Below are 27408 nucleotides of genomic sequence, written 5' to 3'. Positions count from 1 at the left end.
AGATATTTATCCATTTGTTGATGCTGCTTTCGCGGATTCTTATCATTCACTCGGACCTTTCGTCTTTGCTTCCTCTTGTCCACTGTCCCACCTCTGGAGACGCTGTGGATAGCGAGCCTGTAGTGGACCTCATATGCATTAGCGACTGCAATGCACTGCCTAGGTGCCTAATCCACTAACCGGCGGTTGCAGTTCCACAAAACGCAACACATGCAGGTAACCTACCTAGGTAGCACCTGGAAGACGGTAGAAGTTGTAAACCTCAAAAAAGGCAGTCGACATTGACCTTCTGTGTGACACGCGAGACTGCCATCTTCTATGGAGCCGGTTGAATGAACTACCTCGCACTTCAGACAACAGACGCTTGGTCTAGAGCTGGCCCAACATCGCCCACTGCTTTCGCCGGGGCAGACAGCTTTCTCCACGGGCCCAACTATGGTCCTTTGAACAAGCGTCACTCTAACGACATCGCAAATCACTTCGTGTCTTCGCCATGGCTAAAAACATGCAGCTTCGCTCTTACAGCGAGACCAGATTCGATCACCGCGTTGCCGATGGCTATCCCTTTAGCAACCCCACAGTTGATCTCTCAGTCAGCTGGGACGCATCGGGGAAGAATCTTCTGATATACCGGCCTAGGGAGCAGGTCGTATCCAAGATCCACCAATTTGCGAAAACTGGTCAGCAGGCACCAGAACCACAAGCCGTGAGGTGGAAACCGGACGGTGAGTTCATGCACTCAATTAAAGCGATGCTCATGGAAATTGACCCCATGACAGGGCAGTTCCTCGCCGTAGGCTGGAGTGACGGCTATGTCAGGTTGATGGGTTTGGAGAACAACAAGGCTGCACATCATATTCGCGTCTGCGGAGACGACACTACACCACCCAGCATCACTCACATTGGCTGGTCGCGCAACATTGTAGGCAAACAACAAACTCATTTTCAAGAGACAACTTCCCAGCCATGGCGCAAGCTCTTGTCGGAAGGGCTGGAGCTGCCTGGAGGGGCCGCTCCGCTGGATTTTCCTCGAGAACTTACGTTCTTAGAAGTGGACTCCGCGTTGCCCAAGATCAGCCCTTTGCCTAGCTCGAGTGCTGGGGCAGGGTAAGTCAACTTGCCAAGCCATCTCAGGTATTGTGGCTAACTGTGGCTATAGTGAAGATGGCTTGGTGTTCACGTTACGGACGGGTATTGAGTTTCTGTTCCAGCCCTTTAAGACCGAGGATAGCGACCAGGTTTTCGTGATGGTCGTGGGCACGAGCGATGGCCGCCTTCATCTCAGCATATATGACTCTTTTGTCATTGGTGACTTTCGATACACCCTTCCGAGCTCCATGTACATGCCGGGCGTGCTTCAGCTTGTCCAGCATGCCTCTCATCCAGAAGTGTCAACCCACACCCTTCTCCTGAAATCCTCAGCCGACGACGACCGGGCACTTTACCTCGTCCCCATGGACCTGCCTTTCATTCCGTCTTCCCCGATCAACATCTCCCTCCTAGCATCAAAGCTCACTACGCTGCAAAAGCTGCTCCGATACGTGAAGCAGACGCAACTGCATATACAAGTGGAGTACAAAAACACGAGAGAGCTCCCTTCTAGGTTCCTACGCAGTGTTGAGGGAGATCTAGAGCAGATGGCTCATGGTCCGACAAATATCGTCCAAGCCTTGTTCCACACAGTCGTCACCGGCCACGCATATGAACCTGTCCGCGAGTGGCTCGTCGACAATCTCGCTGAGCGTGTAGGTAGACAGTGCCTTTACCCCGGGCTCAAATGCTAACAGGGTCTTGCAGGGCCACAAACGATGGGACAAGGCTGTGGTATCTGGTCTCGAGAATATGCGCGGTCTGGTTCACGAAAACCTGCTGCCCGCATTGGAGAGATGCGCCATCATTCTCAGCCGCCTCCGCGGGCTGGCCCAATTTTACGATTCGCGAGATGACATTGGTTTCTCTGTCGCACAAATCACCCGTGCGATTGATGTCGTCTCCTGCCTCACACTGGTGGGGCACAGGATCCTCCTCAACATCATGGAAGAGCTCGACCTCTTCAACGCCTTCTCTACCTGGATACGATTCCAGATCGATCGTCTTGCTGCCCCGAGCTCGGCAAGTGAGGAGCTTACAGAAAAAGAAGCCACCATGGAGAATAGCAAAGTCCTTGTGTACGTTCAAAATTATCTCATGGCAAGTCCCATGGCCGCATTCCTGGATGAGGTAACCAAGGAAGACTACTCGGCCAACTGGGAGCGAGCCGAAGGTGGAACATCGATGCTTGCAGAGCTGGACACACAGCTTCAACGTTGTGAGGAGGGACAGACTTATTTGAAGGCTTTCCCGAACGTCAGCTTCCTCGTCGATTATCTCTCTGCTCGTGCGGGTGGGGTTTTCAAAGATATCGCCGAAGCGCAGAAGAGAAGCGTTCGCTTCGGACAGCCAACGAAGATCGCACTAGGCCGTACGATTGCCCTGGTCGACTCAACAATGTGCTCGGAAACGAGAGAGGTTTGTCTTATAGCGTGCACAATCCGGAGCTATTTACTAACTTGCCACATAGGGAGAGTGTGATGGACTTACCTTCACGGCTGTGACTGAAGAGAGCCGCGATCAAGATGGTAAGTGGCCCTTCACGCGACTTCCACTTGATGCTTGTACTAACAGCTATTGCAGTCTTCGTCTTCCGCACCTTCATTCACATCATCAATGGAATCAGTAGCAACGTCGTAACCACAGTCGCCGCCCTGTCTGTAGACAGTGGCAAGATTATCGACTCCAAGTTCCTAGACAGCAACACGCTAATTCTGCTCGTGAGCAAACAAGGTATGTTCAATATTAATATCTCTCGTCCCATTGGCTACCTTTACTGAATCCTCAAAGATAAATCCGTCGAGGTTGTCACGGTTCCCGTTCAGTCCCCGAACATGAACTACGTTCCCTTGCAAGAAGGCAGCCTACCCGCCGCGACGGCTCTTTCCCAGCAGCTCCAGGGCGAGTACACTACAGCCACGATCCCCAAGGACACTTCCTTCACGCCAGTGCACTTGGAAGTCCAGAAAGCCAGCAGCGCGCGAGGCGATGTTCCCGCCCGCGTGTGCCTCCTCGGCGCCAACCGGACCGCCTATAAGGTCTTCAGCCTCGGGGCTGGTCCCGACGACACGCGACAGCCATCGCCGGCGGCCGCCGCAGTAACGCGGAGCGATTAGAAGTCGCCCGTGCCCCTGTCGCCGGGTAACATGTTCAGGGTGCCGCCGAAGCGCTTCACGCCGCGAAGCAAGAAACGTATGGGCGTGCTGGAGTTTCAGGGGCTGGACGCTGGGACGCTGGACGAGTTTTTCCATAGGCTTCAGGCACATACGCCTATTAGGCAAGAACGGGGGTAGTTAAGCCAGTCAGGCGTGAACAGATGGATGGAACCAGAGACGAATGCGGGGAAAAGGAAAAGAAAGGAGACTTTGGTATTCTTCCGAAAACAGAACTTGTTTTGTAGCACGAGCCCGAACATGTGAAAGGTCTTCTGTTTACGGGTTGCTGCTGATGCCTACGCTCCCCAAACCCCATCCACGCTCGTCCTCTCACTTCCTCGACTTTGTAATCTCAAAGAACTCGGTAACGCCCTGCACAACGGCCTCCACGTTCATGTTGACAAGCGGCATGCGATCATACGAGTCCTCCTTCATAATGGCCACGAGGGCGAGGTAGCGGTCAACCTCACGCAGCATGATGGGCCGCTGTGAGTCGTGCAGGACCATGCAGCTCTCGGCCCAGTTACAGGCGACCTGGTCCTCGACCTTTGCGTTCCACGGCTCAGCCTCGAGGCGCTTGCGCTGGCTGTCGGATCGGGGCCAGGAGCCGTACACTTCGGTAATATCGATGATGACGTCGATGTAGTCGGAGCAGATCTCGTATGAGGCCATGTCGGCCGTGGCCGAGTCGGTGGCGATATATATCTTGGAGAGCACGTCGAAGAGGTAGGCCTTCTCAAAGCGGCACGTGCGGCACAGGTTGGTGAGCATGGCTTCAAGGGTGCCGAGCTGGGGGATGAGCTTCTGGATGACCTTGGAGAAGGCCTCGAAAATGGAATGGTTGTAGATGGACGTCAGGTGGAAGGTGACTGGGGCGTTCTCGAAGCCGTGGTCCGAGAGCTCATCCTGGATGCGGATGGTGATGTCGCGCTGAATGTCGAGCTTGTAGTCGTCCGAAAGGCCGTCGACCTTATGGATGAAGACCTCGATGTTGATGTTTGGGTAGAAGCGCTGCAGGTTGAGGACTGTGGCGTTGAGACGCGCGACGGCCTCGAGGTAGTCGTCCTGAGCGTCGATGACCCAGATGAGGGCGCCGATCTCGCCAAAAATGGCATCCATGTCGAAGTTTGGGTTCTCGAAGAAGTCGATCTGGCCGGGGAAATCCCAGACTTGGTAGTCCATGAAAGATCTGGACGGTGTCAGCCGGTAGTTCTTAAAAGATGGGTGCTACGGTCTAGTTCCTACGCCATGGAATCTTTCTGGATACGAGCCGTCGACTCCAGGAACAAGGTCTCGTTGGGAGGTAGCTTGTGGAAAACAACGCTCGATATTGAAGACTTGCCACTCCTGATCTCGGTTAGCATCAAGCCCATGCGAAAGACAATGCTACGATGTAGTGGCATCATACCTTCTTTGACCCATCAGGAGAAGTCTAGGTTTCCCCTTTCCAGGAGGCCCTGGAGGAACCTCGATCGGCTTGTTCGCATCCGTTGGCGGCACTCCTTGAACCTGATCGTAGACACGCTGAAGCGTTAGCCTTGCCGGGGTCTGATAACCGTTCGCTCGCAGAGGACCGTTGTGAATTGGGAACTCCAGACTGTCGACCGCTTGGGACAGCACTGAGTCAATGGAACTATGTGTTATGTCCATCCCGATGATCATGAGATGATGGCTTTAGCAGCCGTGCGTTCTTCTCGCAGGCAGAGCCCCCTCAAGTTCTGGGAACGTCTTGTAGACGTAATCTCGCCGCACCTTCTGCCACGTCGTAGAGCCGTATTTGTTTGCCGGTGGTCTCGGGAAAATCGATGCCACAGACCGAGGGTCTCTCGGTGTTTACGCGGGTTTCCAGACGGGTAAATCAGATCGCAAACCTGGTGACTGGCCGAATTTGGATATCCGGAAGGACTCTCAGGGTTTGATCAAACCAACCCTGACGAATACCCTCCGAAATACGCCCGCCCGCACGCCCTATCACCAAGACGCGAACGCTGCCGCCGGCTCGCTTGCGGTTCCCCAAAACTCGTCAACAAAAACACCTCCTCAACACAGCTTCGGTCAAATTCGACAGCCTCCCTTACGGACACGCGCAAGACGGGGTTCCCTATCTGGCTGCAGGCTTGCGTATCTTCGTAAAAGAAAAGTCGTGGCTTGTTGCAAAGCGTTCGATGAATCGTCCGAGAGACACCAAGATAGGATATGCGGCTCGGGACGTGTCCCAGCGGCGGCGCCACGAGGCAAGCTTGCGCCCGCTCTTCTTCCTCCTGCTGATCTTACTGTTGTACAAACACAACACCTTCCATAATACATACCGTGGCTCAGCATCTCACATGACCATCAAAGACCTGGCTGAAGCTCTTATCGGGGCGAATGAGCCAAGCTAGCCAGGTCATGGCTCGATGACCACTGGCTACGGCTGCTGGTGCGACGCAACATTTCGGCGGACCCAGCAAAAACGGCGATGTTCCAAAGGGAGGGAGGGGGTCTGAGGTGTATCTGGTCGACGCGAAGTTGACAGTTGCTTGCCCAGTTGAGCTAAAGTATTTGCGAGTTCGGAAACTGTTTTGTGTACATGTCTTGGTCTGCCCAAGATATCTCATCTCGGACAAGGGGAGGGATGGTGTGATGTATGGAAATACTGAAATAGCAAACAAGGCACAGGATAAGAAGAGAGATGAAATCAAAAAAGCAGCAAAAACAGAAAGAAACTCGAAATCTCACCTCCATCTTCTCAGCAGGATTCCCTCTTCCTTCCACCTTCAATGGCGAATGAGATGCTCCCGGCGCTCACTACGTCGTCCCAGAAGCTTCCAAGGTCAGATCGTCGGTCACCCTGATCCACAATTGCGACGGCAGCCAAGAAGTCCCTCTGTTCCTGAAAGATACCGATAAACGCTGGATAGTGTAGCCTGGGTTGTTTTGGAGCGCCTCGACCTCTCGAGAGATGAACAAAGGAAAATAGGTTGGGTCCGTTTGAAGCCTGTGGAGTTCGGTCTATCACAGTGTTTACGGAGAAGGCCGTATTGCGGATCGGAGCTGTGCAGCGGCGAGGCAGGCGACAAGTAAAGCAATTGGGCACGGGGAAGGATGACGATGCAGCGGCGATAAGATAAGAAGTGAGCACGAGCTGGGGAAAGCCCCATTCAATTAAGCGAGGTAAATCAACCCACTCCCCTCCCTGTCTTACCACTCTGTGCCTCCCTGATTACCTAGGTAGGTACCGTAAGTACCTCGCCGAAGGTCACATTCTCAACACAACTTAGTCACGTAGGCAAATTCGACAAACTTCACCGGCTTTGTTTGCATTTAATCAAACCCATCACCAATTAGGCCAACAAGTTTGAAGGCAGTCCGCACTACTGACGTGGAAAGCAAAGATGACAGTGACGGTATGATTATAAAATGCCAGACTATGGCATTAACGAGGTTGATTGACAAGTCCACAGATCCGTCTTCTTATACCTCGAGTATTAAACAGTTGACGTACGACAACAAAGAAATAGCTTCCCGATACTTATGACTTCAGGCTGCCTGCCTGGAGGGCTGTTTTATGCAAAACTCCATCTCCCCTTTATTGATGCAGTGTGATAGCTTCTGAGAAGGTTCAATTTGACCACTGCTTCAACCCCAAGTAGTAAGCGCAATACAAAAGAAAGAAAGGGAAGATGCAAAAGTGCCCTCTACGATGCCACAGTAGACATAGGTGCGCTCTTGGGAGAGCGCGAAAACAGCGACGAGACAAAGCTGCTCTTGCGTTTTGCCTTCTTGGGAGGGGCCAGCTGGTTGTTGGTGGGAGCCTTCTCAACTTCCTTGATGGGTGCTTCCTTCTCGGCGGAGGCGGGGCCAGTGTTGTTGACGACGTGAGCTTCGGGGATAGGAGGAATAGGAGGCGCATCCGTCGCGCTGTGGGGAGGAGTAAGCTCCTGGGGAGGGGCCATGACTGATTCCTTTCGTGGAGCTGCGACGGACTCTCTCCGGAAATCAAAGACCGACCCCTTTCGGGGTCCGACAATGGATCCGTGACGAAGAGCCGAGATGGACTGCGAAGTTGTCAGCACGACTTGCCTTCTGCCGTTGATCCTCATTCGTGGGGGATATCATACCTTGGCACTGATACTCTTGCGGTTACGAGCACGGCGTTCAGCAATAGTCTCATCTTCTTCGCCAGTCATCTCTGAAATGTGGGAAGCAGTGGTCTTGCCGTTGACTGCCATGTTCTCAGCGGGCACCTCGACGAACTTGACGAATCCGCGGACGGGGGCGACGCCGAGACTTTCTTGGAGGTGCTTCTGGATCAAGGCCGTGTTCCTCTTGTTCTTGGTCACGCCCACCTCGACGGGAAGCGCGTGAACCGACAGTGTGTAGGCCGGCTCAAAAGTACCGCCAAAAAGCATGCAGGCTCCGTGCTGGAGGTTGACCACGATCGAATGCACCGGTCGCTGATATCTGATCGACAGCTGGTAGGAAAAGTCCGTGATGAAGCTGAACTCATCGTTGATCTGCGCGGGAATCAGTCACGGCCACAGCCTGACGCCTGGATGCGATGTAAACATACAATTACGTTGGTGCGCAGCTCAGCCATTACGATAGCCTCACCGTAGATACGGTCCTTGACCACGTTGGCCTCCCTGTCTCCCTGGAACGCCTCCTCATAGTAGGAGCTCCTGCGCTTCGCCATATCCGCCTGCGTCCTGGATTTTCTGTTGTTGCGGGCGTCACCAGGAAGAGAGTGATGCACGTCTCTTGTCAAGCCACCATCTCCCTCAACGATGGGGGTGGGGGCGGTGGAGGGACGACGGCTCATCTTCCGTTCGGCAAAGGAGAGTCCACCGATTTGCGAGAGACGTTTGTTTTCGGGAGTGACTGGCGTATGGGTCGTGGTCTTCTCGTTGTTGGTGGTGCTGGGGGTGGTGTTGGAATCCCGCGGGGGAGAAGAAGGCGGAGAGACGGGATCAGCCATTTCTGCGACAATATTCAAGGGCCGAAGCTGGGATAAAGTCGATTTTTGACGGTGCTAGAAACCGGCTGATGTATCAGACGTGACTGTTTGGAAACGGCGTCTACTAATAGCGACCAGATTAGTCTCGGCCTTCGCCCAGAACCCTCCTAGCTTGCCACGTATTGAGAGGGACACCAACCGCAATGGTCGATGGATGCTGGCAAGTTGGCGTAGTCTTGTCGACTAGAGTCCCCTTGGACTTGGCGTAATGTGTTCAGCTGTCAATACTGGAGAGGTGTAGATAGGTCGTGCGCTTCGACGCACGGAGTTTCTCGTACTCGGGCCGGCCAGGATTCGACAAGAAACAGACAGCAGAAGGATGGAGGAGGCGTAAAGTTCGGTGCGAAGATACAGCTACTAAGAAGCAGACTGGCTGATCCCCCAAGATGTGGCAAAGAGACGGGAATGGACTGGAGCTGGGGGGGGGGGGGGCTGGCAAACGAAAAGAGGCAGAAGGATGCGGCTGTCTGCAGTGGTGACTTGGGGAGGCTATTATATCAAACAAGGACGGCTCATGGAACTACGAGGACATGGATCGCCGGGACGGGATCGATGCAGAGGCGGCTAGCCAGCCCAAAACGCGAGAGTATGTTTGAAAACGGAAAGAGCCAAGGCCAAATGCACACACTGCGTCTTTCTTCCCGCTTAACGAGCCCGGTTTCAACGCAAGACAAGTCGATCTGAACGAACGGAAGGAGGAAAGACGGAGAGAGAAGCGGGCTGGAACGGACTGGAACGGACTGGGACGGACTGGGACGGACTGGGCTGAACGAAGCTGTCGCTGTCGCTGTTGCCCCGAACCCTCTTCCTCTTTGCCTCACATCACCCCGACTTGCAATTACCTCTGGGCAGCTTGCCTCACCTTGCATGGCGCAGATGCGAATCAGGGGCATGCCGTCACTCATCTTGCCAGGTGAACGAACTATGGGAGCCCAACCATACAGCGACAACTCCTTACTTTGATTGACCAAGCAACACCTCGAGGCATGGCCGTGTTACTTTGCCTGCGTCAGGCCTAGACTCTGTGTATGTGTGTCCCTGTTGCCAGGGCCATCGGTTGATTGCTCCCATGGGAAACCCGCAATCATCCCTCCTACCTTGCCATCATTCCTACCTTGCCTCGACCTCGCCTCTACTTTGTCACGTTTCCGCTGCAACCTTGTATTGCCACGGCAGGCCGCACGTCTGCGTCAAAAGAGATTGCCTGGGATTCCGCAGGTCTGGGGCCTTCCCGCCCCCGCCAGCGTCTAGCTGGCATAGATGGAAGACATCGTCGAGGACAACTCAAAGACCGGACGCCTGGGTCCGGAACCCGAGTGTGGCTCTGGAATGCGGGCCAGCCCAAGTCGGATTACGGTATCCTGGGATGTTTGGGATGCCCGTAGGTAGCGAGAGAGAAAGAGAAGGAGAGAGCCATAGAGGGAAGAGTGAGGGAAGTATGCCGCACGGCACGCTGCAGCCAGCTGCTCGGTTAGCCGCATTGCATTAGAGGTCAGATCTGGACAATGCTGGCAGAAGAGCAATGTTTGCTGGGTTTCGCGTGGATTACGGTATTACCTGCGTGCTGTGTGTGCAAGCTACCTATCATTGACTGCCAGTTTGAACCCGCCCCGGTGCGGTGCATCAGTTTGCTTGTGCCATCTCCACAAGACTAGAGGCGGTGGTCAACGACGGCAAAGGCTGCTTGCTGTATAGCCACCGGAGACAGCTGCACAAGGAGACTAATGGAGTATGAGATTCATGTTTCCGGGCAGGTCGAAGATGGGGAAATGTAAAGCTATCTGGCTGTGGACTAAACCACCCATGTGGGAGTGCTAGGTAGGCAAGTTGGTTAGTACCTTACGGATCCGGGAAGAGTACCAGGGGGTGGAGGCCGCTACGGAAGACTGGGCGGGATTCGCAGCCAGTCGGGGGAGAGAGGTCAGAGCGGTGTTCATCCCTTTTCCAGCGCACGTCCACAAGCATCCAAAAGCGTCCAAGTTGGGTCTCGGGCCAATCACGCCCCGTCAATCTCTTACCTTGTCGCCCGACACTCCCTAATTAGCGCCCCGAGCCCTTAGGCTCAGTGTTGACCTCGCCGGTGGCTTGGAGGAGGCGTCCCACTGAAATTTGACTGGAGAAGATGCACTTGGCGCAACATCACGATGACTTGTCAGGGGGCCCGGTCTTTGGGAGGTGGTCGAGACGCGCTACGTCCTTCGCTCCCCCATCCATCTAGAGAGGTAGTAAAGAGATGATATGGAGTTTGATCACCGTACGGACCTGGTGCCCGATTTGACTGTCCATACTTGACGACTTCACGAATGGAGGAAAGCACCGATGTCCCCCAACATGTGTAGATGTTATCAACATCACTTACCATGTCGATGCATTGACATGTCTGGCACAAGGTTTTCTTGTGTTAAGATAGCTGGATTCATCGTAGTACTTTCGAGCCTCCAAGTCATCGCAACTCTAAGCCCGCAACCAGCCAAGGTCGAGAATTCCTGGGCTAGCGAATCGTCAGCGTGGACTCGAGTGGCGACCTGTAGCGGTGATACCCTGGTGGCTGCACGATTCACTTTGGGTCGGTCTCCAACAGGGACGCCGGATGCGGCCTTAAACAAGTGCCACGACTGGCCTGGTGATGGAAGTATCCAAAATGTGGGGTGAGTGTTGGATTTGGATCGACAACGGCATTTCCATTTAATGGTATTGGCCGGTGTTAGAACTGAAAACACGAATATCTGTACAGCGCACTCCCAGTTTGTCAGGCCCCATCCGTTTCCTCGTACCTCTTGTCCAGTGAGGGTGCCAATGTCCGTTTCCGGCGTCTTTCTATTCGCTCGACCTGAACAGTAGGGCCCAACAAGGTAACATTTACGTCGAACGATCTCTTGCAAAGCCTTTATCCACTCTCTTCAATGCTGTTCTCCTTCGATGTCACGAACTGACGACGGTACTGGGCTCCCAGGCTTGCGTCGCTCCCGGGCTACCCTGCTGGTCCTCTTGACGCTCCTCTCAAGGATCATCTGATACGCACCAGCTCCCAGGATGATGACTTCGATCGGGATGATCAGAACGGACAGGTAAAGGCCTACTTTGCTTTGCTTGCAAAGAGTGCCGAAATGTGGCCGCGTCAGCATCGCGACCTCTGACCAGCGGCAGCTCCAGCTCTGAAGGGTGTCGACCGTGATCGACGCGTTGATGCTGTAGAAGAAGGACACTGCAATGATGGACACTATCAATCCTACTACCGGAGTCGCCACAGCCAGCGAATTGTGAATGAGAGTTTGTCCGCGCAGCTGTTTGATGTTAGTCTGAGTACAAGTGAGCACAGCATCAAGCCTTTCTTGGGTGGGACTTTGACTAACAGACTGAACCCGGCTGAATACCAAAGAGACTGTGTTGGCCATGATGAGGATTGAGCTCCCCACAACCAGTGCTACTGTTGGTCGCAGGTCGAAGGCATCTGGCCACAGCGGTAACAAGTAGTGGGCAGGAACGTGAGTGGCATCGTAGACTGCCAGGGCGTCTGCCGAGACGCCGAGGACCGTTATGCTCGCAACGAGAGCCAGAGCGATCAAGCTAACCCTCGCTGCATCAACAGCCTTCAGAACGCGAGCTTGGGCCGAGACGTGGACCTCCTCGACATCGATATCGATTTCAAAGTCCGAAGTGTGGGAGACGTTCTTGAGCTCGGAAGACATGGCAGCGGAAAGATGGAGAAGACGACGAAGACGACGAAGAAGAAGACTGTCGATTCTAATAACTACAAGACAGCAAAGAAGGAACGACAAGCGCGGAGCAGCGTTTCCGGTAAGAGTAAAGGGGCCTAACAGAAAAAGAGAAAAGGAACCGAGTCGGTAATATGGGTTGATATCTTGCCTCACGAACTGACGAAAAGAAGAGGATTCTCAGGCGTACAAATACTAAAGTCCACACTCGATACGCGCCCAAGTACCATGCCTGGACGCGGCATGTAATCGTGCTCACATCCGGGGACAGAAACCTCAGTCCAAATTTATCATGGCGAGCGTCGCGCCGATGCAAGATAGCCGCGCTTGCGACATGTCGGAGCCTTGAGGTTAGAGATGATCGGGCTCCTGGAGAGCCGGGGATGGCTTTGGATTGGCTAGGAGCCCGCAGATGTTGGTCGACTGGGTGGTCATCCCCGGCGCTTAGAGGCGGGAACATCAGCAATGTGACCAATGAGACGGCCTGGATACGCCTGGGATAAACCGGACCATGGATTTTTACTTGCCGGTCGTAGGCTGAACACATATGGAGGGCTACTGCAAGTCAGGGAGGATACACTACACCTTTTGACAACATCCCCAGCCGTCGCCGTCATCGGGGGTGACCCAAAAAAACAAGCTCACGTCAAGCGGGATGTGGAGATGGGAAGAAATCTTAGCGGGTCGCCGACAACTGTGAATGAAGCATCAGCTTACATACCTTGTGGCTTAAAGCACGGCACTTACCGACCTACGTAGGGAGGAGATGTGCCTCGACATCTGGCAAGACGTTTGCCAGCTAGAACCCAACTCCAGACAACGGTACACAAAAAACTACAACAGAAAATTACGACTGCGCCTGCTGCGTTCACCAATTTTCTGCCCAGCCAGCCTTCTCTGGCCGTTGTAGCGCTTTTCATTGATCACCAAACACGCATGACACGTACGGACACGGGAGTTGCGAGCACACGGGTACGGAAACTAAACGAGATATGACAGACATGACATGCGGGTCGGTCGTTCGTAATGGGCACGAGCACTGCGACGTTGGCTGGGCTGTCATGAACTCTCTCCATCCCCACGAAGTTGTGTCTCATTTCTGGGCTGCGACATGCAGCACGCACACAGCCAATGACGCTCTTGCCTTCCTAGAACGACATGAATGATTCCACATCACTAGGAGGCGCCTGAACGTCTGAATGACAGGGGGTCAGAACGCCTCAACCAAAGGGTTAGGGAAGCAAAGCACCTGCGCTGCAGCGACAGGCTTGTAGGAGAGGCTGCCAACACCCTGCAGCCGGCTTTGAAGGTCAAACCTGGGGACTGCGACTAGCAAAAAAAAAAATAAAAAAAATCTCAGGAAAATCATCAGCCCTCAGCAAAGGGGCGGGCTCGTCGGATTGGAAAGACCGACAGCAAACAGACTCGAAGGCGTTCGGTCAGCCAGTAGAGGCCGAACACTACTTTCCCTTTCGCCCCGCCACCATTCACAAAATGGTATCCAGTTTGCAGTCTCATCCCCAGTTAATTCTCTGAGTCGTCCTGGTTCTTGGCATTCGTCGGAAGAAACATTTGGTGTCCGTCGGGTAGGGCCGACCACTCCACAAGCCAATAAGTGCTAGTCCAGAGCTTAGTGGACGCCGAACATGACAAGCTGACACCAGCTTGCCCAGGACATTCAATTCCAACACACTACCAGACTTGATCCTCCACCTTTGAACGACGAATCCGGCATACAAGACTGAAGATCACCAGAGTAAGCGAGGGTTTAGTCGCTTGGCCTTCAACGTCCACTGGCCTGCGAACTATCAATCGAGCCATGCTCAGCATAGTGAACACCAATAGTTCTCGCGGTTGTCGACGGCAGCCAGAAAGACATGCATCCGTGCTCGGAGTTCGGCAGCCATAAACAGTGGGACTGATAGCTCAGCTGTCAAGTCAATAATAGCCGACAGGTCAATGGGCCGTCTACTCTCACTTGAGGACTTGCAGTGGCGATGGCCTGAGAGCTCACTGCGGTACAGCTGTTAACTCCGTGCCTCCGGTTCGAGCGTCCCAGATGCCCCGGTTTGACTCCGGTTGCGCATATCAAGATGCACCGGTCAGTCTGTAAACCATGTTCTCCCTTGGCGGGCGAGATACCAATGTGTCTTGTCTTTCTGTACGAAGCCACACGAATATTTGAGGGGAGAGAAAGGAGCGTCGAAGCTTTCTCACCAGCACCAGCAACAGCAAGGTTCCTCCGAGAATGCCATGCGACGCAATAAACTCCAAGAGTCGTTCGGGTCAATACGAACTTTGATTCCAGCTGAGATTGTCCATGGCCAAGCGAGGGATACGGCGCCAGAGAGCCACTCGAATTTGATGGTTCATCATAGAGCTCCCGTCACAGACGGTAGCCTGAGAGTAGCTTGCAGCGGCCACCGAGACATCCCCTGCCCCGACCCCTGACCCCTGGACCAGCCCAACCCGCTGGAACCAACCACGCGCCCATCCCCCGTCTTTGCATCATGGAGGATCTACAGACGGACCACCTTACGGCCGGGACGGGTTTGCAGATTCCCTTCATTTTTCATTCAATATCTGAGAGACCAACCGGAGAATGGTTGGTGATTGGACAATTCTGCCAATTCTCCCGGCTGTAGCCATACCCTCCACGCCAATACCTAACCTACAGTCACATGTGCCCGACCGGTCCGGCCCATCACAGTAGTTCTGCACCCCTTGACTCGACTTCCAGACTGGCCCTGGGCTTGACGGCTTCCCTATGCTCTGTTCTCCCCCAGGTTCAATAACCAGCCTGGTCCCTCGCATATCTCAAACGCCATTGGCCCAGATACGGAGCGTCTTGATGGTCCGTACGAAGGCCTCGAAGCCTTGGCTCGTGGTCGACACTTTTGCGGTTCTGTCGCACACTATTATTACTGGCCATCCCTTGGGTTGACACACGCCCCGCTCACGGCAGCGTTCTATCCCGAGCATACTGTCGCCTCTAGGAAGTCTAACTTGAGGTACCTGGAGGAAATTGTCCGTCGGGAATCCTACGACCAGGAAGCATGAGTTTGCCTACCCCCCCCCCCCCCCCCCCGGTCACCCCGACCCGAGGCCTTGGGTTCTGGGCCGCCACACTTTCTTCTTTGACACAGACGTAACTCACTGGGTGTGGGTGTGCCTGTGGCCGCCAAATAGTCATGATTCACGACATGCTGCATGCCAACCAACTACTTTCTGCGCAGACAACTTTTTTCCCCCTTTAGGATATCCGGTGACCTGGTTATTATGGGAGGAGAGCCGGGGCTGGGTATTTGTCAAAGAAGTCTAATGATGTCTCGGGCTGCCTTGGGGCCCTTTTGCGGGACTCAGGTTGGCAGGCATATCCTTTTATCCTTTGTCGTCGTTTGCCTGGGATGGCACTGGTAGTCGCGGCGCCGCGGTGATATAATAACCACTCACGCTTGCCACCGCCCCCCCTCCGACCTCCGTCATCATGTGTTCCGCACTGGCCCAGCAATACCTCGTTCGCTCCGGGATACTCTCATCATACTCACTCTACTCGACGACATCTTGAACCCATCAGCCCCGCCGTCGCCTCCCCGAGCTTCTTACAGACCATGACGCCCGTCACGATAACGCCCGCGCCGGGCGGACGAACGGACGGCCGCCTCGCGCAGGCCACGCTACCTAGGCCCCTGGACCACTTCGTATGTCTAGCCCCGTCGATCTCCCGTATAATCTTCATCACGCGGCCAGTCCCACGTTGACCGAAGCCATCACAGCATCTCTTCCCCAGACTGCCCGTAGAGCTACGCCTCAGGATCTGGGACCTCAACCTCCCGCAGCCGCGAGTCATCCCCATCAGATGCGGCGCCAAGTCCCTCTCCTTCGCCTCCCACTCCCAGTCCCCGCCGCTGTCGACGAGCGGGTGCACCTCGTACACCGCCGTCCCCGTCAACCTCCACGTCTGCCACGAGTCCCGCCGCGAGGCCCTGGTATCGTATCGCCCCAGCTTCGGCATGACGCGTAACCCGGGCCAGATCTTCTTCAACAAGGCCCACGACGTCCTCTATTTCGGCGCACGCGACGGCTATATGGCCTCTGAGGCCCAGTTTCTCACCGTCATGGCCCTCTGCGACCCCTCGGACCTCGCCGACGTGCGCCATCTCGCCATCAACGACTCCCTCTTCTGGGTCGACAGCACATATCAGTCGATGAGCGCCGCGAACCTGGCCGTCGAGGTCCTCAAGCAGGTCCGCTTGCGCATGCCGAGGCTGGAGCGGCTCGTGTTCGTGCCTCGCGACGAGAACCCTGTCTACGACGACCAGGTCGACCTGGTCCCGGCGAACCCCCACGGCATGCTCGAGCAGCGGATGGCGAGGCAAATGGAGGCGGCCATGAGGGCCGTCTGCGGCCTCTTCCCAGACTGGATACCGCCACGCTGGTGCATTATGGCGCTCGGGACGGCGCAACCGGAGACCCAAGAACAGACGACTCATGCCCCTTTTCCGTCGGGGTCCATCTCGGACTGTTTTATTCCTTGTTCCTTGCAAGGTGATGCAACGACGGCGGCATCGTCTTGCGTGTTGAGAAGGGGGTGCTCTCCGCGTGCGTAGCCTTTGTTCGATACGACGTGATGGGCCGGCCAGATTGCATTTCAAAGATACCCTTGGGCTGTTATCGGCGTTGAAGGTTTGGAAGAAAGGGGGAAAAAAAAAGGAGAAAATGAAGAACCCATGTCGAAATTGTATGTTATCTGCAGCGAGGGTTTTACGGGCTTGACGAAGCTACATGTACTAACAGACAAAAGCTAAGTTTTGTGTTCAATATATACCATGACCGTACTTGCATACCAAGCCGTGCGCGACGACGCTCCATCCTCAGTCTTTCCGGTGTGCTCCGAGCAAAAGCCGGCGGGTGGTGTTGCCCTAGGTTGTGTCAGTTGGTGTCGAGGTACGCGACCAAAAAAAGAAATCCAGCCCCCTAATGTGCTCTCACAGGCATTTCCTATCTCGAGGCAGGTCTTGCCGTGGATACAGCAAGATAGAACGAACCTCGGCCTCAAAGAAGCGCGTCCAGCACTTATGCCCCCGGGAACGTGGACGGACATCCGAAAGCGTTTTCTCTTCACTCTGCAGCCTTTGCGGTGCCGGCGCTCTTTTAGGTTGGCATCGAGGGCGATCTGCAAAGTTCAGAACGGTGTCATTACCCATTGTGCTTCGGTCCAGGATGACGGGCCGATGTCAAACGGATCCAGTCAAGGTCGGCGAGACAAGAGAACACCTCCACCGGAACATCGCTCGGTAATCTCTCGAAGGAGGGCGTCGTGATGTCTGTAGATATAAGTTCGACGCTGACCGGGCCCAGAGTTCGTGCCGTCTTGTTGTGAATGCTCGCGACCCACAGATTTGCCACCGTTGACGTGACGGTGGCATTGCCTACACCATGGTTGCGATGATGTTGATCCAGGGAGGGTCGAGATTCTGCTTTCTACAAACAGCCGCGGTCGACGTTACGGACCACTCAGCACACACACACCCAATCACTTATAGGTCCAACAACAAAGCAAACATGCAGACAGTCTTTTCTGATATCCCAGTCGGAGGGTTGCAGTATTCCCGGATAAAGGGGGGATAATTAGTCGGTCGTAAAAGATTCCATTTATGGCTGAGTAAAAAATTGCATACTGGTCCTGTGATCGTTTTCTAGCTTACAACATCGTTTCCCGTTCGTCTGCCGGACTGATACCATCCTCTTGCCCGTCATCTCTCAGCAGACCCCTCTGCTCGCCGGCGCCGTCCTCTCTCGTGAGGCCGGTCTCGACACCCATGTCTCTCGGCAACCCGCTGGTCCGACGCGTCTCCTCCGCGCCATTGAGAACGTACCAAACGTCTTTCTTCGTCAAGAGACCCTGCAGGGCACCGCGGTGGCTGAAGAGGACGTAGCGCAGGCCAAGCTTCTGGAAGTAGCTTACAGTCAAGTGCAGGGTCGAACGGGACGTCATAGTGATGGGCGTCTGGTCCATCCACGGCCGGAGATCGAGCGTAGTGCGGGGGTCCGCGAGAGGTTGATGGGAGAAGAAAGCTTCAGTCTCCGGCGGAAGGGACCGTGGCGGCTGAGAGCACATTTGCAAGTTGTAGGTAAGCTCCGCTCGTGAGATGTACCCCAGCAGCAGAGCTTCGCGGGGGTCTGAGATGACTGGAAAGCCCCGGTAAGGGTGTGTGTCGAGAATATTCTTGAGACTGCCAATGGTGTGACCCGTCGCTGTAATCACGACCAGATCCTCGATGCGAGTCATGATCTGGGAAGCGGGAATGTCTGGTATGACCACCTCCTCGCTGTTGTCTAGGAACGGGTACTCGTTAAAGTGAATCCAGGCTTCGTAAATGCCCTTCCGAGAGAACGCATCCCCTACCCATTTCGAAATCATGACAGCAATCATGATAGGGAGAACATACGTCAAAGCTCCTGTTAGCTCAAACATGATGACCACGATGGAAACGGTCATGCGAGTGACTCCGGCGAGAGTGGCTGCTGCACCAATGATGGCATACGTCCCGGGGGTCACACACGGGACGTCTGGTTCGCATGAGGCAAAGGGGAAGAAGGCGGGGTGGTTCGTCACCCAAATCTCCATGATAATGCCTACCGCCCGGCCTGTGAGGGCACCGATGGCCATCGAGGGCAGTATGATACCAGCAGGCAGTTGGAGGCCAAAGGTGACGGTAGCCAGAAAAAACCCAAGAATAGCGCCGAAAATCAGGAGCACAATGGTCGGTGTTGATGCAGCCCCCGTCTTACAGAGGCCGATCTGGTCGTCAACGTACTTGGAGCACTCGACGAACAAATTCGATACAAGCTCCGAAGTTTGAAACTTCATGTAATGGTTTGGGTAGTTGATGAGCGCCGTCAGAAGGGCGATCGCGGCGACCTGGGTGATGGGTCCTGGCAGCCACGACGTGTTCTTCTTCCATCGAGCCACCGCCATATTGGCCTTGATGAAGAGACCGCCGTAAATTCCCTGTGACGTCATTAACACAGCTCGAGGGTGGGTTAAAGGAGGAGGCTTACACCCAGGATGCCGAGTAGAACGAAGGGGATTAGCTCGAAGCCGTGCCAGCTCGTGCTGAACTTGACCTGATACATGACGAGCTGACCCGTTCGGAAAGGGTCGAATGCCTGGAGGACCACAGCTGCAGTCATGGCGCAGACAAAGCTTTGCCACATGGTTTTATCAGGGAAGTAGTAGGAGAGTTGCTAGAAATCGATTAGTTCAAGATACGGAGGGAAGCCGACATCACAAACTTCGAGACTAAACAAGACACCTCCGATCGGGGACCCAAAGGCAACAGAAATGCCCGAGGCAGCTGCCGCAGACAATACTTCTCTCTTACGAGCTATTAATGTATTAGCGGCGTGTGTATAATTCCATAGGCTGCCCACTCACCCTCGTTCTCGTTGACGTTCTTGAAGAGCTTGATGAACAGATTGGCACAACAGCAGGCAACGTGAACTAGAGGCCCCTCTTTGCCCAACCACATGCCGGATCCAACGGCAAGACACTGATACGGTTAGTCGACACACCGAAGCAGCTGGAGCTGTGGCACACCATACCAAACCCAGTGACTTTGTGATTAAAGTCCAGCTGCCGAGAAACCTGCGAATGATAAAGCCGCCCAACACCGTCTTAATCTCGGGTATGCCAGAATGCTTGGCATACATCCCGTACTCCTTGACCAGTATGGCCGCCGCCGATGCCAAAATGACCTTTAAAAGAGTCAGATTACGGCGGTGAGCAGTGGTGGCGCTATCCTTACCGAGAGAATGAGGAAGAAGAAGTACTCTATAAACCATTTACCACCGGTCGAAGAAATTCCCAACAACTTGGCCCAAGGCGTCCAGCCGGCGCACTTGGATATTTCGTCGTAACCCCAACAGCAGAAGTTCTTGTTCAGATAGAACGCGCCGCCTTCTGGCCCGCTCGAGCAGTAGCCCGTCTTCAGGTCGCCAAGCCAGTCGGTCGTGATATCGATGCCAGCGGCCACGGCTCCAGTGGCCATGCCTGTCAGAATCAAAATGACCCAGACTTCGCTGGAATCCAGCAGCTGCTTGAACAGCCCAAGCAGGCCATGCGCGCTCGAGTGCAGGACGCGCAGACGCTGGCGCTCCTTTGTGTATTCGAAGATCCAATCGATAGCCGTCAGATCCTCATATCCCACTCTCCTGCCTGGTCCCTCGACGTACCAGTCCAACGGCGCGCCATCTTTGACGCTTTGGTTCGTATTGCCATGTGCGTCTGCTCTCCGAGGTGATCGATTGGGGTCTTGGGTCGGCGTTCGGACTCGCGGCGAGGAATTGGGGGTGGCCGTGCCCGATCGCGAGCCGGTGAAGGCAGACAAGAAGCGTCCCGGTGCTGAGAGAACGGTCTGCTTCTGTTTGCGCTTGAATGATAAGGGTTCCTCGAGGTCTTCGCGGATGGGATCTTCGGTCAGGACATCAGCGACGTCTTCGTCTTCGCTCCAGAAGTCCAGCTCGTCTCTGTCGGCGGGGTCGCTGTTGGCGCTGCTGCTGCTGCCATTGTTCAGCGGACGCGATGAGGATGAGGCAGACGAATCATTGTGTAGAGTACCGGCCATAATGCGAATCTGACGACCTTGACTCCTGCGTCTTCAGATAATGGCCATCCTGTTGTCGTTGTCGTTCTCCTGACAGAGACGGGAACGGTAGTAGCCCGCATCCAGAGCCCGGATGCCTGTTCGGTGAAGAGCCGCGCGTGGCTGACTTCGGTCGCGAGCTCGGACCTCTTTGCGGCCCGGCTTGGGGGGCTGATGCGACGCCGAGCGAGTAGCGCTTACAGGGTTCTTGAGCGCATCTGATAGTGGGGTCCTCCTGCCACGATCTGGGTCTCCAGCATCTTCTACGCGGGGCAATTTTTCACGACAGCGTCATTTCAATCCGGTCTTGGCTTCTCATACTCACTACATCCCTTGCGTTCTTGATTTGACCACCTCTAATCCGTGTGTCTCTTCTAATACAAACGACAACCAACGGTATTATAAGGCCAATCTTGCAAGGGGTGTGTATAAGGACGTTGCGGGCCTTTGAGTGCAGTTTTCCCACTTCGACAACGCCTGAAGCTCGACTTACACACACTGTTTCATCTGCCTCACATGTTTGTTGGGCCAACATAGCTTTCGCACAGCTGAGAAAACATCGAAGTATCCCAGACTATGGCCGAAGGAGTATCATCGGGGTCGGCCGGCCCTCCAACGCCATCCCAAGCTCCTGACCCGGCCCAGGCAACACAGCAAACCGCATCACTCGATCAGATACAGAGTATGTTGGAGGCCAAGGATGATACCTCGAGGTTCGTTGGATTAGCACTTCTGAAAAGTCTACTCGACAACTCGGAAGAACTGCGTAATGACTCCGAGACCGTCTTGGGCCTCTGGGAGTCCATCTCCCCCAAGTTCCTGGATCGGCTGGTGAGGACAGGAATCTCGGCCCAGGCAACCCAAAAGGACGCGAAGAACATGATGGACCTCGCCGTGTCAGTGATTCATACCTTCACTTTACTTCTGCCCGATCAATCAAGGAGAGACAAGAGACTCGTCGGGAGACTGCCTCTTCTGGTCTCCAGCTTGCTGCAGAGGTACGTCAGCAAAAACTACTTACACAGCGTGATGTGCTGACCCTTGAGAAGCTCAGAAGAGACTTCCAAACTTATCACACAAACGATCCACACCCTCGTCACCTTTCCAGAGGGCGCCAAGGCCTTCTCCGAGGTTGACGATGTCAGTCCCTTGGTTGAGATAACGCCAAACAACCCGTTGTCCCTCGAAATTTTCGCCTTTGCTTGGATCAATTGTATGGACCTGGCAGAGGACAGAACGGGTTTGAAGACGAAAATAGATGGGACAATCCAGGCACTTGTTTCAGCCTTCCACGGCACCGACGGCGTCACTTTCCTTGAGTTCCTCGGAAAATTTCTTCGGAATTCAGACCCCAAGGTAGTTGTTCCCTCGAGACGATACATACAGCTGACTTACAATCGAATAGGCCCTCCCTGCAAGTCCGAAGTGGATCAAATCAGTCGTAGACTTCATCAAAAAGCTTCTCGCCAGCAGGCCTACGCCAGAAGCCAGGAACGCCTACACCATCGCCGCTGCATCTTTGCTTGAGGTGTATCCTACCGAAGCCTCGAAGCTTCTTTTCACCAGTGATGTGAAAGAAGATAAGCCGTTTTCTTACCTTTTCATCACCCTCCTCCTCACCGATACAAGAGCCACTCTGCCACGACTTCTTGAGCTCCTCAATGATTCCATTTATCCAGCCATTGCACAGCGGTTGGGGTCAGCGTTTGATGTCACTACTCATTTCATTGGATATCTCGTGAGGAGTCTCGACGATGAGATGTCATCATCTTCAAATCTGATCATGCCTCCTGAGTTCCTGCTCAAGATCCGTCGGACCATTTCGGAAGCCATGTCACTCGCCATCGAGTTCCTACGAGACAGATGGGACGCGTCCGTGGCAGGAACTTTCGGACTGCACCCGGATTCGCGTACAAAGGAGACAGACACTTCCATGGGCAAAAGACTCACCATCTCCTGGGAGTCGAAGAAGGACACCATCCACGAAGACCCTCTCATACTCGCAGCCGTCAGAAGTCTGGCGCTCTGGCTTCGCGAAGATGACAACGAGCTCCTGAGGAAGGAAGCAGCGGGCTTGACAGATATGTTTATCGATCTTTACAACGCAAGCTCACCCGCAGGACTCGACTTCCGCTCCCCGGTCCTAGTTGGTCTGGAGGGCATCCTTACTGAAAAGGCAGGCCTGGAAGAGTTTTCCACGCACAACGGCTGGGAGGCTCTGACCAAGGACCTCCTGGGTATCCACCAGCACACATCGACGGCCAGTGACGAGAACGAGGCCGCGCGCGCCGTCCAGATTGTCCGTATTTTGCTACCCATTGTCGAGAGCGAGGTCACGGGCTCAAGGGAGGAGTGGATGGCCCTTGTCACCGCCGTGGCCGCTTGGGAGGCGCCTGAGGCCGAGCAACCACTCCTCGTCCAGGAGGCGCAGGTTGCGGTCCTGCAGCTCTCGACTGCCCTGCTTGTCGGGGCGACCGAGGGTATGAAGAGGCGGTACGTTCACTCCACCAGCGCCATCCTGGGCATAGCTGCGCGGCTGGAGGAGCATGTGGGCGATGACCATCCCTTGAGAGAGTCCCTGGTCGATGTATTGCAGACCCTAGGTAGATTCCGCTAGCTGACAAACATACCAAAACCACACAAGTGTCATCTGCTACGGCACCTACTTTGGTGCAACAATGGCTGTGTGACGGTGCCATGGCGCTCTGATTTAAACTGGGCATCGAACTACCACATCATCGTGTCGTTGCCAGTCGGTTCCGGGCTCGAAGCCTCCTGGACATCCAAAGAGAGGGCTAATGGGACACGAAAGATGACGGCCAATCACAGAAATCACCATGACCGTAAACATGAGAAGCTTTGGAAGTAGCGTTTGTAGATAGGCATGCGGCATCACAACACGTGAGGAGCATGTGAAGATACCAACTTGGGATAGGAGCATCGTGCTGCGGGAAACATGTAGAGTATCACACTGCTGCCAATAGTGGCGAGGAGTCAAACAGCAGGATATCATCATATCGTGCCTCGCATCCCCGTCATCCGACTTGTGGGCGTGTGCTGGTAAAGATTAGCGACGTACTTTGACTCCAGCTCTAGAACCAAAGGAATCAATACCGCGATTCGATCCGTTCAACTGCGCCAAACTTAGGCGTCTCAAACGTCTTCACATGGAGAGTGCGACTGGTTGATGCAAACTAAGATTCGCTTGCATTTTTGTCCAGGGAAACCGATGCTTTTCCTGAACTGCGCTCTAATGGACATACATGCGGACGATGCTGCTCCGTAAAGACATCACCGCCTCCCTTCTGCTACTTCCGTTCTCCCGCCCCCCATCCCTTGGCCTGTGCCTGTGCCTACACCCCTCATTTCCATTCGACGTTGGCGACAGATCGTGAGTGCCGTGTTCCAGGCCGACCATGCTCTGGTATCTGCTGCTATGTTCGACCACAATCATATGCACGAAAAGGGGTGTGCCAGATTTTGTGTGGTGGTTTCCTCGCCCGTGATCTAGGGTCGGGAAAACAGCCCAAGACCACGTTGCCAAACCGGCGATAAAATTATAGATGACAAGAACAAAAAAAGATGAAAGTAGAAGCAAGAATCAAAAGGAAGAAGTGTAAAGACGTAAGATGCAATTACAACGATTAACCAATCTTTCCCCTATGTTCCTTTTGCATCATATGCCGGGGGGAGCAAACTGTCCGCTGCCTCAGTTGGCAACCTCTTCCTCGACCCACTGGTTCAAACCACCCTGAATGGCCAGGCCGTAGCCAGCACCCATACCGCCGAAGCTCGCCTGGTACTGGTGACCGCGGCGCTCTCCCTCGTGGCCCGAGGGAGCACCGCCGTTGTCAAAACCAGGGTTCAGGGCAGGCAGGCTGACTGCGCGGTTGTGCTGGCCACGGCCGTTGCCAGGAGCCAGGAGACCGCCAATGGTGGTGGGACCGGGGCCGGACGCGCTTTGGGGGTACCCGTTCGAGATGCTGGCCGATTGCTGATGGCCCGAGATAGGTCCCTGCGACTGCATGTCGATGGACAGCTCGCTAGGCGACGACTGCGCAGTGCCGAACAAGGCCTGTTGCTGAACAGCAAGCTGCTGGTGCTGATGGTGCTGCTGATGCTGAGCCTGCTGGGAGACGTGGTTCAAGTACATCGTCAAGGGGTGGTTGTTCGAGTTGAACATCGTCGCCGACTGCTGGGGCGTGTTGCCGTTGGTGGGTGAGCCCGAATTCTGCGAGCCGTTGGGGGGCGGCGACGAAACACCATCGGTGCGGGGAGATTGTGCCTGCTGCTGAAGCTGACGGGGCGCGTTTCCACAGCGGTCCTTGCCAAAGTTGACCTTGAACTTCTTGTACTCGTCTTTGCTTCGCACAGCCTCGATAGCCTTGATGGCGTTGGCAATGTTGGTGAAGTTGACGAACGCGCAGCTCTTCTCCCTCAAGGTGTTGACCAGCTCGATTTCGCCGTACTCGGAGAAGTCCTGTCTCAGCCGCTCTTCAGTCCACGTCTCATCCAAGTTGCCGATGTAGACATTGCGAGAAGCTCCTCCGCTGACAGCAAGGGCGATGGCAGGCGGGAGAGCACCAGAGTGCTTGCCCCAGCCAATCTTCAGTCTGCGGTTATGGATCATCAAGCCTTGCAAGTTGCTCAGGGCATAAAAGGACGCGGCGGCCGTGGGGTCAATGAAGGTGACGAAGCAGATATGCTTGTCAGGGATGTAACGGATATGGTGAAGAAGACCACCACGTACGACGTTGCAAATCTCCTCAATCGTCGTCTCTGGGTGAATATTTCCCAGGTAGATAGTACGGTTTCCGAGGTTGTTGATGCCACCAGCGGTGGTCGCAACGGCGGCCGCGGCAACGGACTGCTGAGCCAGAGCGTTGGAGATGACATCACGGTCTGCACCAGTGAGCATGTGCGCGTAGCCAGGCGCAATACCAAGGTATTGAGCGGCGTTCTGCTGTTGCGTCTTCGAAACGTAGGCGCATCGATCCTTGCCATAGTAAACACGACGGGGGGCCTGCCACTTGGGTTCCTGAGGAAGTTGGGAAACTGCCTTGATCGCATTGGCGATGGACAGGAAGTGAATGAAGGCAATGCTCTTCTCGCGGACAATCTTGACCGTGTCAATGGCACCGAACTTTCCAAGGTCCTCGCGGAGCTCCTCCTCAGTAATGTCCTCCGACAGGTTGCCCAAGTACACGTTGCGAGAAGCACCGGACTGCTGGACTGCCAACGCCACCGAGGTGGGAACCTGGCTAGGCTTGCCCCAACCGACCTTGATATCCTGGCCCTTGATGCAGAGCTTTTTCAAGATGGCATCAGAGTGGAAGTGGGTAGCCGAGCTGGCGTCGAGGAACGAGATGAAAGCGCAGTTCTTGTCGGGAAGAAGACGAACCGACTCGATTTGTCCGCTGCGAACGTGGCCCAAGATCTCCTCGGCCGACGTGTCAGGAGGGATGTTACCGAGGTAGACGGTGCGGCTGGTGCCAGTTACCATTCCCGGGCCCATGGATGCGGGCGAGCTGGGCTGCATGGGGATCTGCATGTTGTTAAAGCTGCCGCCGGTGGGGGACTGGGGCTGGAAGAACTGGGGAGCGCCATAGGTCGATGGAGAGACCATTGCCTGGTATTGCTGGGGAGACATGTTCTGCTGGATAGGGCTCTGCATGCCGTTCTGGTGGTGCTGCTGCTGCTGGCTCTGCTGCTGGGCCTGCTGGAAGCTCTGGAGGTTCTGGAACTGGGGGCTAGCAAAGGCAGCGGGGGTTCCAGGCTGGAAGGGGCTCCCGAGAAGCAGCTGGGAGGGGAGTAGAGGAGTGAACTGCATGTCGAAGGCGGTGCCAGGGGTGGCCATGTCGGCGGCGGAAGGAGGAGCCTGCTGGAGCTGGAGCTGGTGCTGGTTCAGGGGCTGAGTGTTGATGGTTGGGATGTTTCCGCGGCGAGGGTGCCTGTCGGCAAAACCAGAGATATTGGAAGTGAAGGCTCCGTGAGAGAAGCCAGTTTCGCTGTTCGAGGGCTTGGAAGCATGACCGAAACGGTTTCCGGGAGCACTGGAGCCGCCCTGGCCGACGGGACCTTGGATTTCCTGCATCCCGAGTAGATGCGGAGGGACAAGGTTGTCCCGACCGACTTGAGATAGAACCGCCGTTTTGAAGGATTAGACGTGCCCCGAGCAGGCACGGAGAATCGGAGATGGGCGCGTTGGAATGCCACGGGACTCTATGAGCACCGTAGGTTCAACGTGTTATTGGATGGGTCTCAAATCTGACCAAGGGACGGTGCCAAAGTCTAAGACACGAGCGGAGCAAGACCGATTTTTGACAGCTTTGAAGATGAAGCCAGTGATCGCTGAGCCCAAAGAAACTGGTGGCGAAGGGGCCTTCAGCCAATGTTGAGCAATGTGAATTAGATAGTCGAAGGGGCAATTGCTGTCCAAAAAAAAAAATAACCCAACAAATCTCTTGACAGCAACAGCGCAAGGTGACCGTGTTGTCGGGATCTGTGTAGCGCGAACAACAAAAGCAGCCAGTTGTTGCAGTATGTTGTCGAAGTTGATATTGAGCTACCGTTCGGCGAGCGAGCGTCGAGGGTTCGGATCGTTTCGGTATTGAGATCGGCGGTGAGACGGATCACTCCTTGCAGGTAGACCAGAAGATGGTCAAAGAATTATAGACGAAGGATATACAGGCAACGAATGTGCAAGCCAATTTGAAGTACGGGTCAATACGGCAACGACGGTAACGATCGCATAGGCCAGGTGTAGTCGGCAGCAGCGACAAGCGGATTGACTGCAAGGGTAA

At 54.8% G+C, this 27408-nt stretch overlaps 9 protein-coding genes across 9 annotated transcripts; 3 read left to right on the top strand and 6 right to left on the bottom strand.

Annotated features, from left to right (window-relative positions):
* Positions 1 to 493: 493 nt before the first annotated feature.
* CH63R_02789 (Anaphase-promoting complex component Cut20/Apc4) lies at positions 494 to 3206 on the top strand (the record flags this gene model as incomplete). The annotated part of the gene is made up of 6 exons (XM_018297764.1): positions 494 to 1107; positions 1160 to 1745; positions 1798 to 2508; positions 2561 to 2618; positions 2674 to 2823; positions 2881 to 3206. The coding sequence occupies 6 exons, from the start codon at positions 494 to 496 to the stop codon at positions 3204 to 3206; spliced, it is 2445 nt and encodes an 814-aa protein (XP_018162580.1).
* A 369-nt stretch (positions 3207 to 3575) lies between these two features.
* On the bottom strand, positions 3576 to 4907 carry CH63R_02788 (Gtr1 g domain containing protein; the record flags this gene model as incomplete). The annotated part of the gene is made up of 3 exons (XM_018297763.1): positions 3576 to 4434; positions 4491 to 4592; positions 4654 to 4907. 3 exons carry the CDS (start codon positions 4905 to 4907, stop codon positions 3576 to 3578), a joined length of 1215 nt encoding a protein of 404 aa, XP_018162579.1.
* A 2015-nt stretch (positions 4908 to 6922) lies between these two features.
* On the bottom strand, positions 6923 to 8202 carry CH63R_02787 (Macrophage migration inhibitory factor; the record flags this gene model as incomplete). Its single annotated transcript, XM_018297762.1, has 3 exons — positions 6923 to 7282; positions 7346 to 7741; positions 7798 to 8202. The coding sequence occupies 3 exons, from the start codon at positions 8200 to 8202 to the stop codon at positions 6923 to 6925; spliced, it is 1161 nt and encodes a 386-aa protein (XP_018162578.1).
* A 2939-nt stretch (positions 8203 to 11141) lies between these two features.
* CH63R_02786 (uncharacterized protein) lies at positions 11142 to 11930 on the bottom strand (the record flags this gene model as incomplete). The annotated part of the gene is made up of 2 exons (XM_018297761.1): positions 11142 to 11525; positions 11595 to 11930. 2 exons carry the CDS (start codon positions 11928 to 11930, stop codon positions 11142 to 11144), a joined length of 720 nt encoding a protein of 239 aa, XP_018162577.1.
* A 3638-nt stretch (positions 11931 to 15568) lies between these two features.
* Positions 15569 to 16567, top strand: CH63R_02785 (Pectinesterase; the record flags this gene model as incomplete). The annotated part of the gene is made up of 2 exons (XM_018297760.1): positions 15569 to 15658; positions 15734 to 16567. 2 exons carry the CDS (start codon positions 15569 to 15571, stop codon positions 16565 to 16567), a joined length of 924 nt encoding a protein of 307 aa, XP_018162576.1.
* Positions 16568 to 17661: 1094 nt separating this feature from the next.
* Positions 17662 to 19178, bottom strand: CH63R_02784 (Chloride channel protein; the record flags this gene model as incomplete). Its single annotated transcript, XM_018297759.1, has 2 exons — positions 17662 to 18972; positions 19023 to 19178. 2 exons carry the CDS (start codon positions 19176 to 19178, stop codon positions 17662 to 17664), a joined length of 1467 nt encoding a protein of 488 aa, XP_018162575.1.
* A 551-nt stretch (positions 19179 to 19729) lies between these two features.
* Positions 19730 to 20587, bottom strand: CH63R_02783 (Chloride channel protein; the record flags this gene model as incomplete). The annotated part of the gene is made up of 1 exon (XM_018297758.1): positions 19730 to 20587. One exon carries the CDS (start codon positions 20585 to 20587, stop codon positions 19730 to 19732), a length of 858 nt encoding a protein of 285 aa, XP_018162574.1.
* Positions 20588 to 21181: 594 nt separating this feature from the next.
* On the top strand, positions 21182 to 23314 carry CH63R_02782 (Duf1941 family protein; the record flags this gene model as incomplete). The annotated part of the gene is made up of 4 exons (XM_018297757.1): positions 21182 to 21603; positions 21655 to 21961; positions 22011 to 23208; positions 23250 to 23314. The coding sequence occupies 4 exons, from the start codon at positions 21182 to 21184 to the stop codon at positions 23312 to 23314; spliced, it is 1992 nt and encodes a 663-aa protein (XP_018162573.1).
* Positions 23315 to 24314: 1000 nt separating this feature from the next.
* On the bottom strand, positions 24315 to 26699 carry CH63R_02781 (RNA recognition domain-containing protein; the record flags this gene model as incomplete). Its single annotated transcript, XM_018297756.1, has 1 exon — positions 24315 to 26699. The coding sequence occupies one exon, from the start codon at positions 26697 to 26699 to the stop codon at positions 24315 to 24317; it is 2385 nt and encodes a 794-aa protein (XP_018162572.1).
* Positions 26700 to 27408: the final 709 nt, after the last annotated feature.

The sequence above is a fragment of the Colletotrichum higginsianum genome, chromosome 2 (genome assembly GCF_001672515.1).
Source record: "Colletotrichum higginsianum IMI 349063 chromosome 2, whole genome shotgun sequence".
Lineage (NCBI taxonomy): Eukaryota > Fungi > Ascomycota > Sordariomycetes > Glomerellales > Glomerellaceae > Colletotrichum > Colletotrichum higginsianum.
The sequence above is the reverse complement of the archived record's forward strand: the minus strand, read 5'-3'. Positions and strand labels throughout refer to the sequence as shown.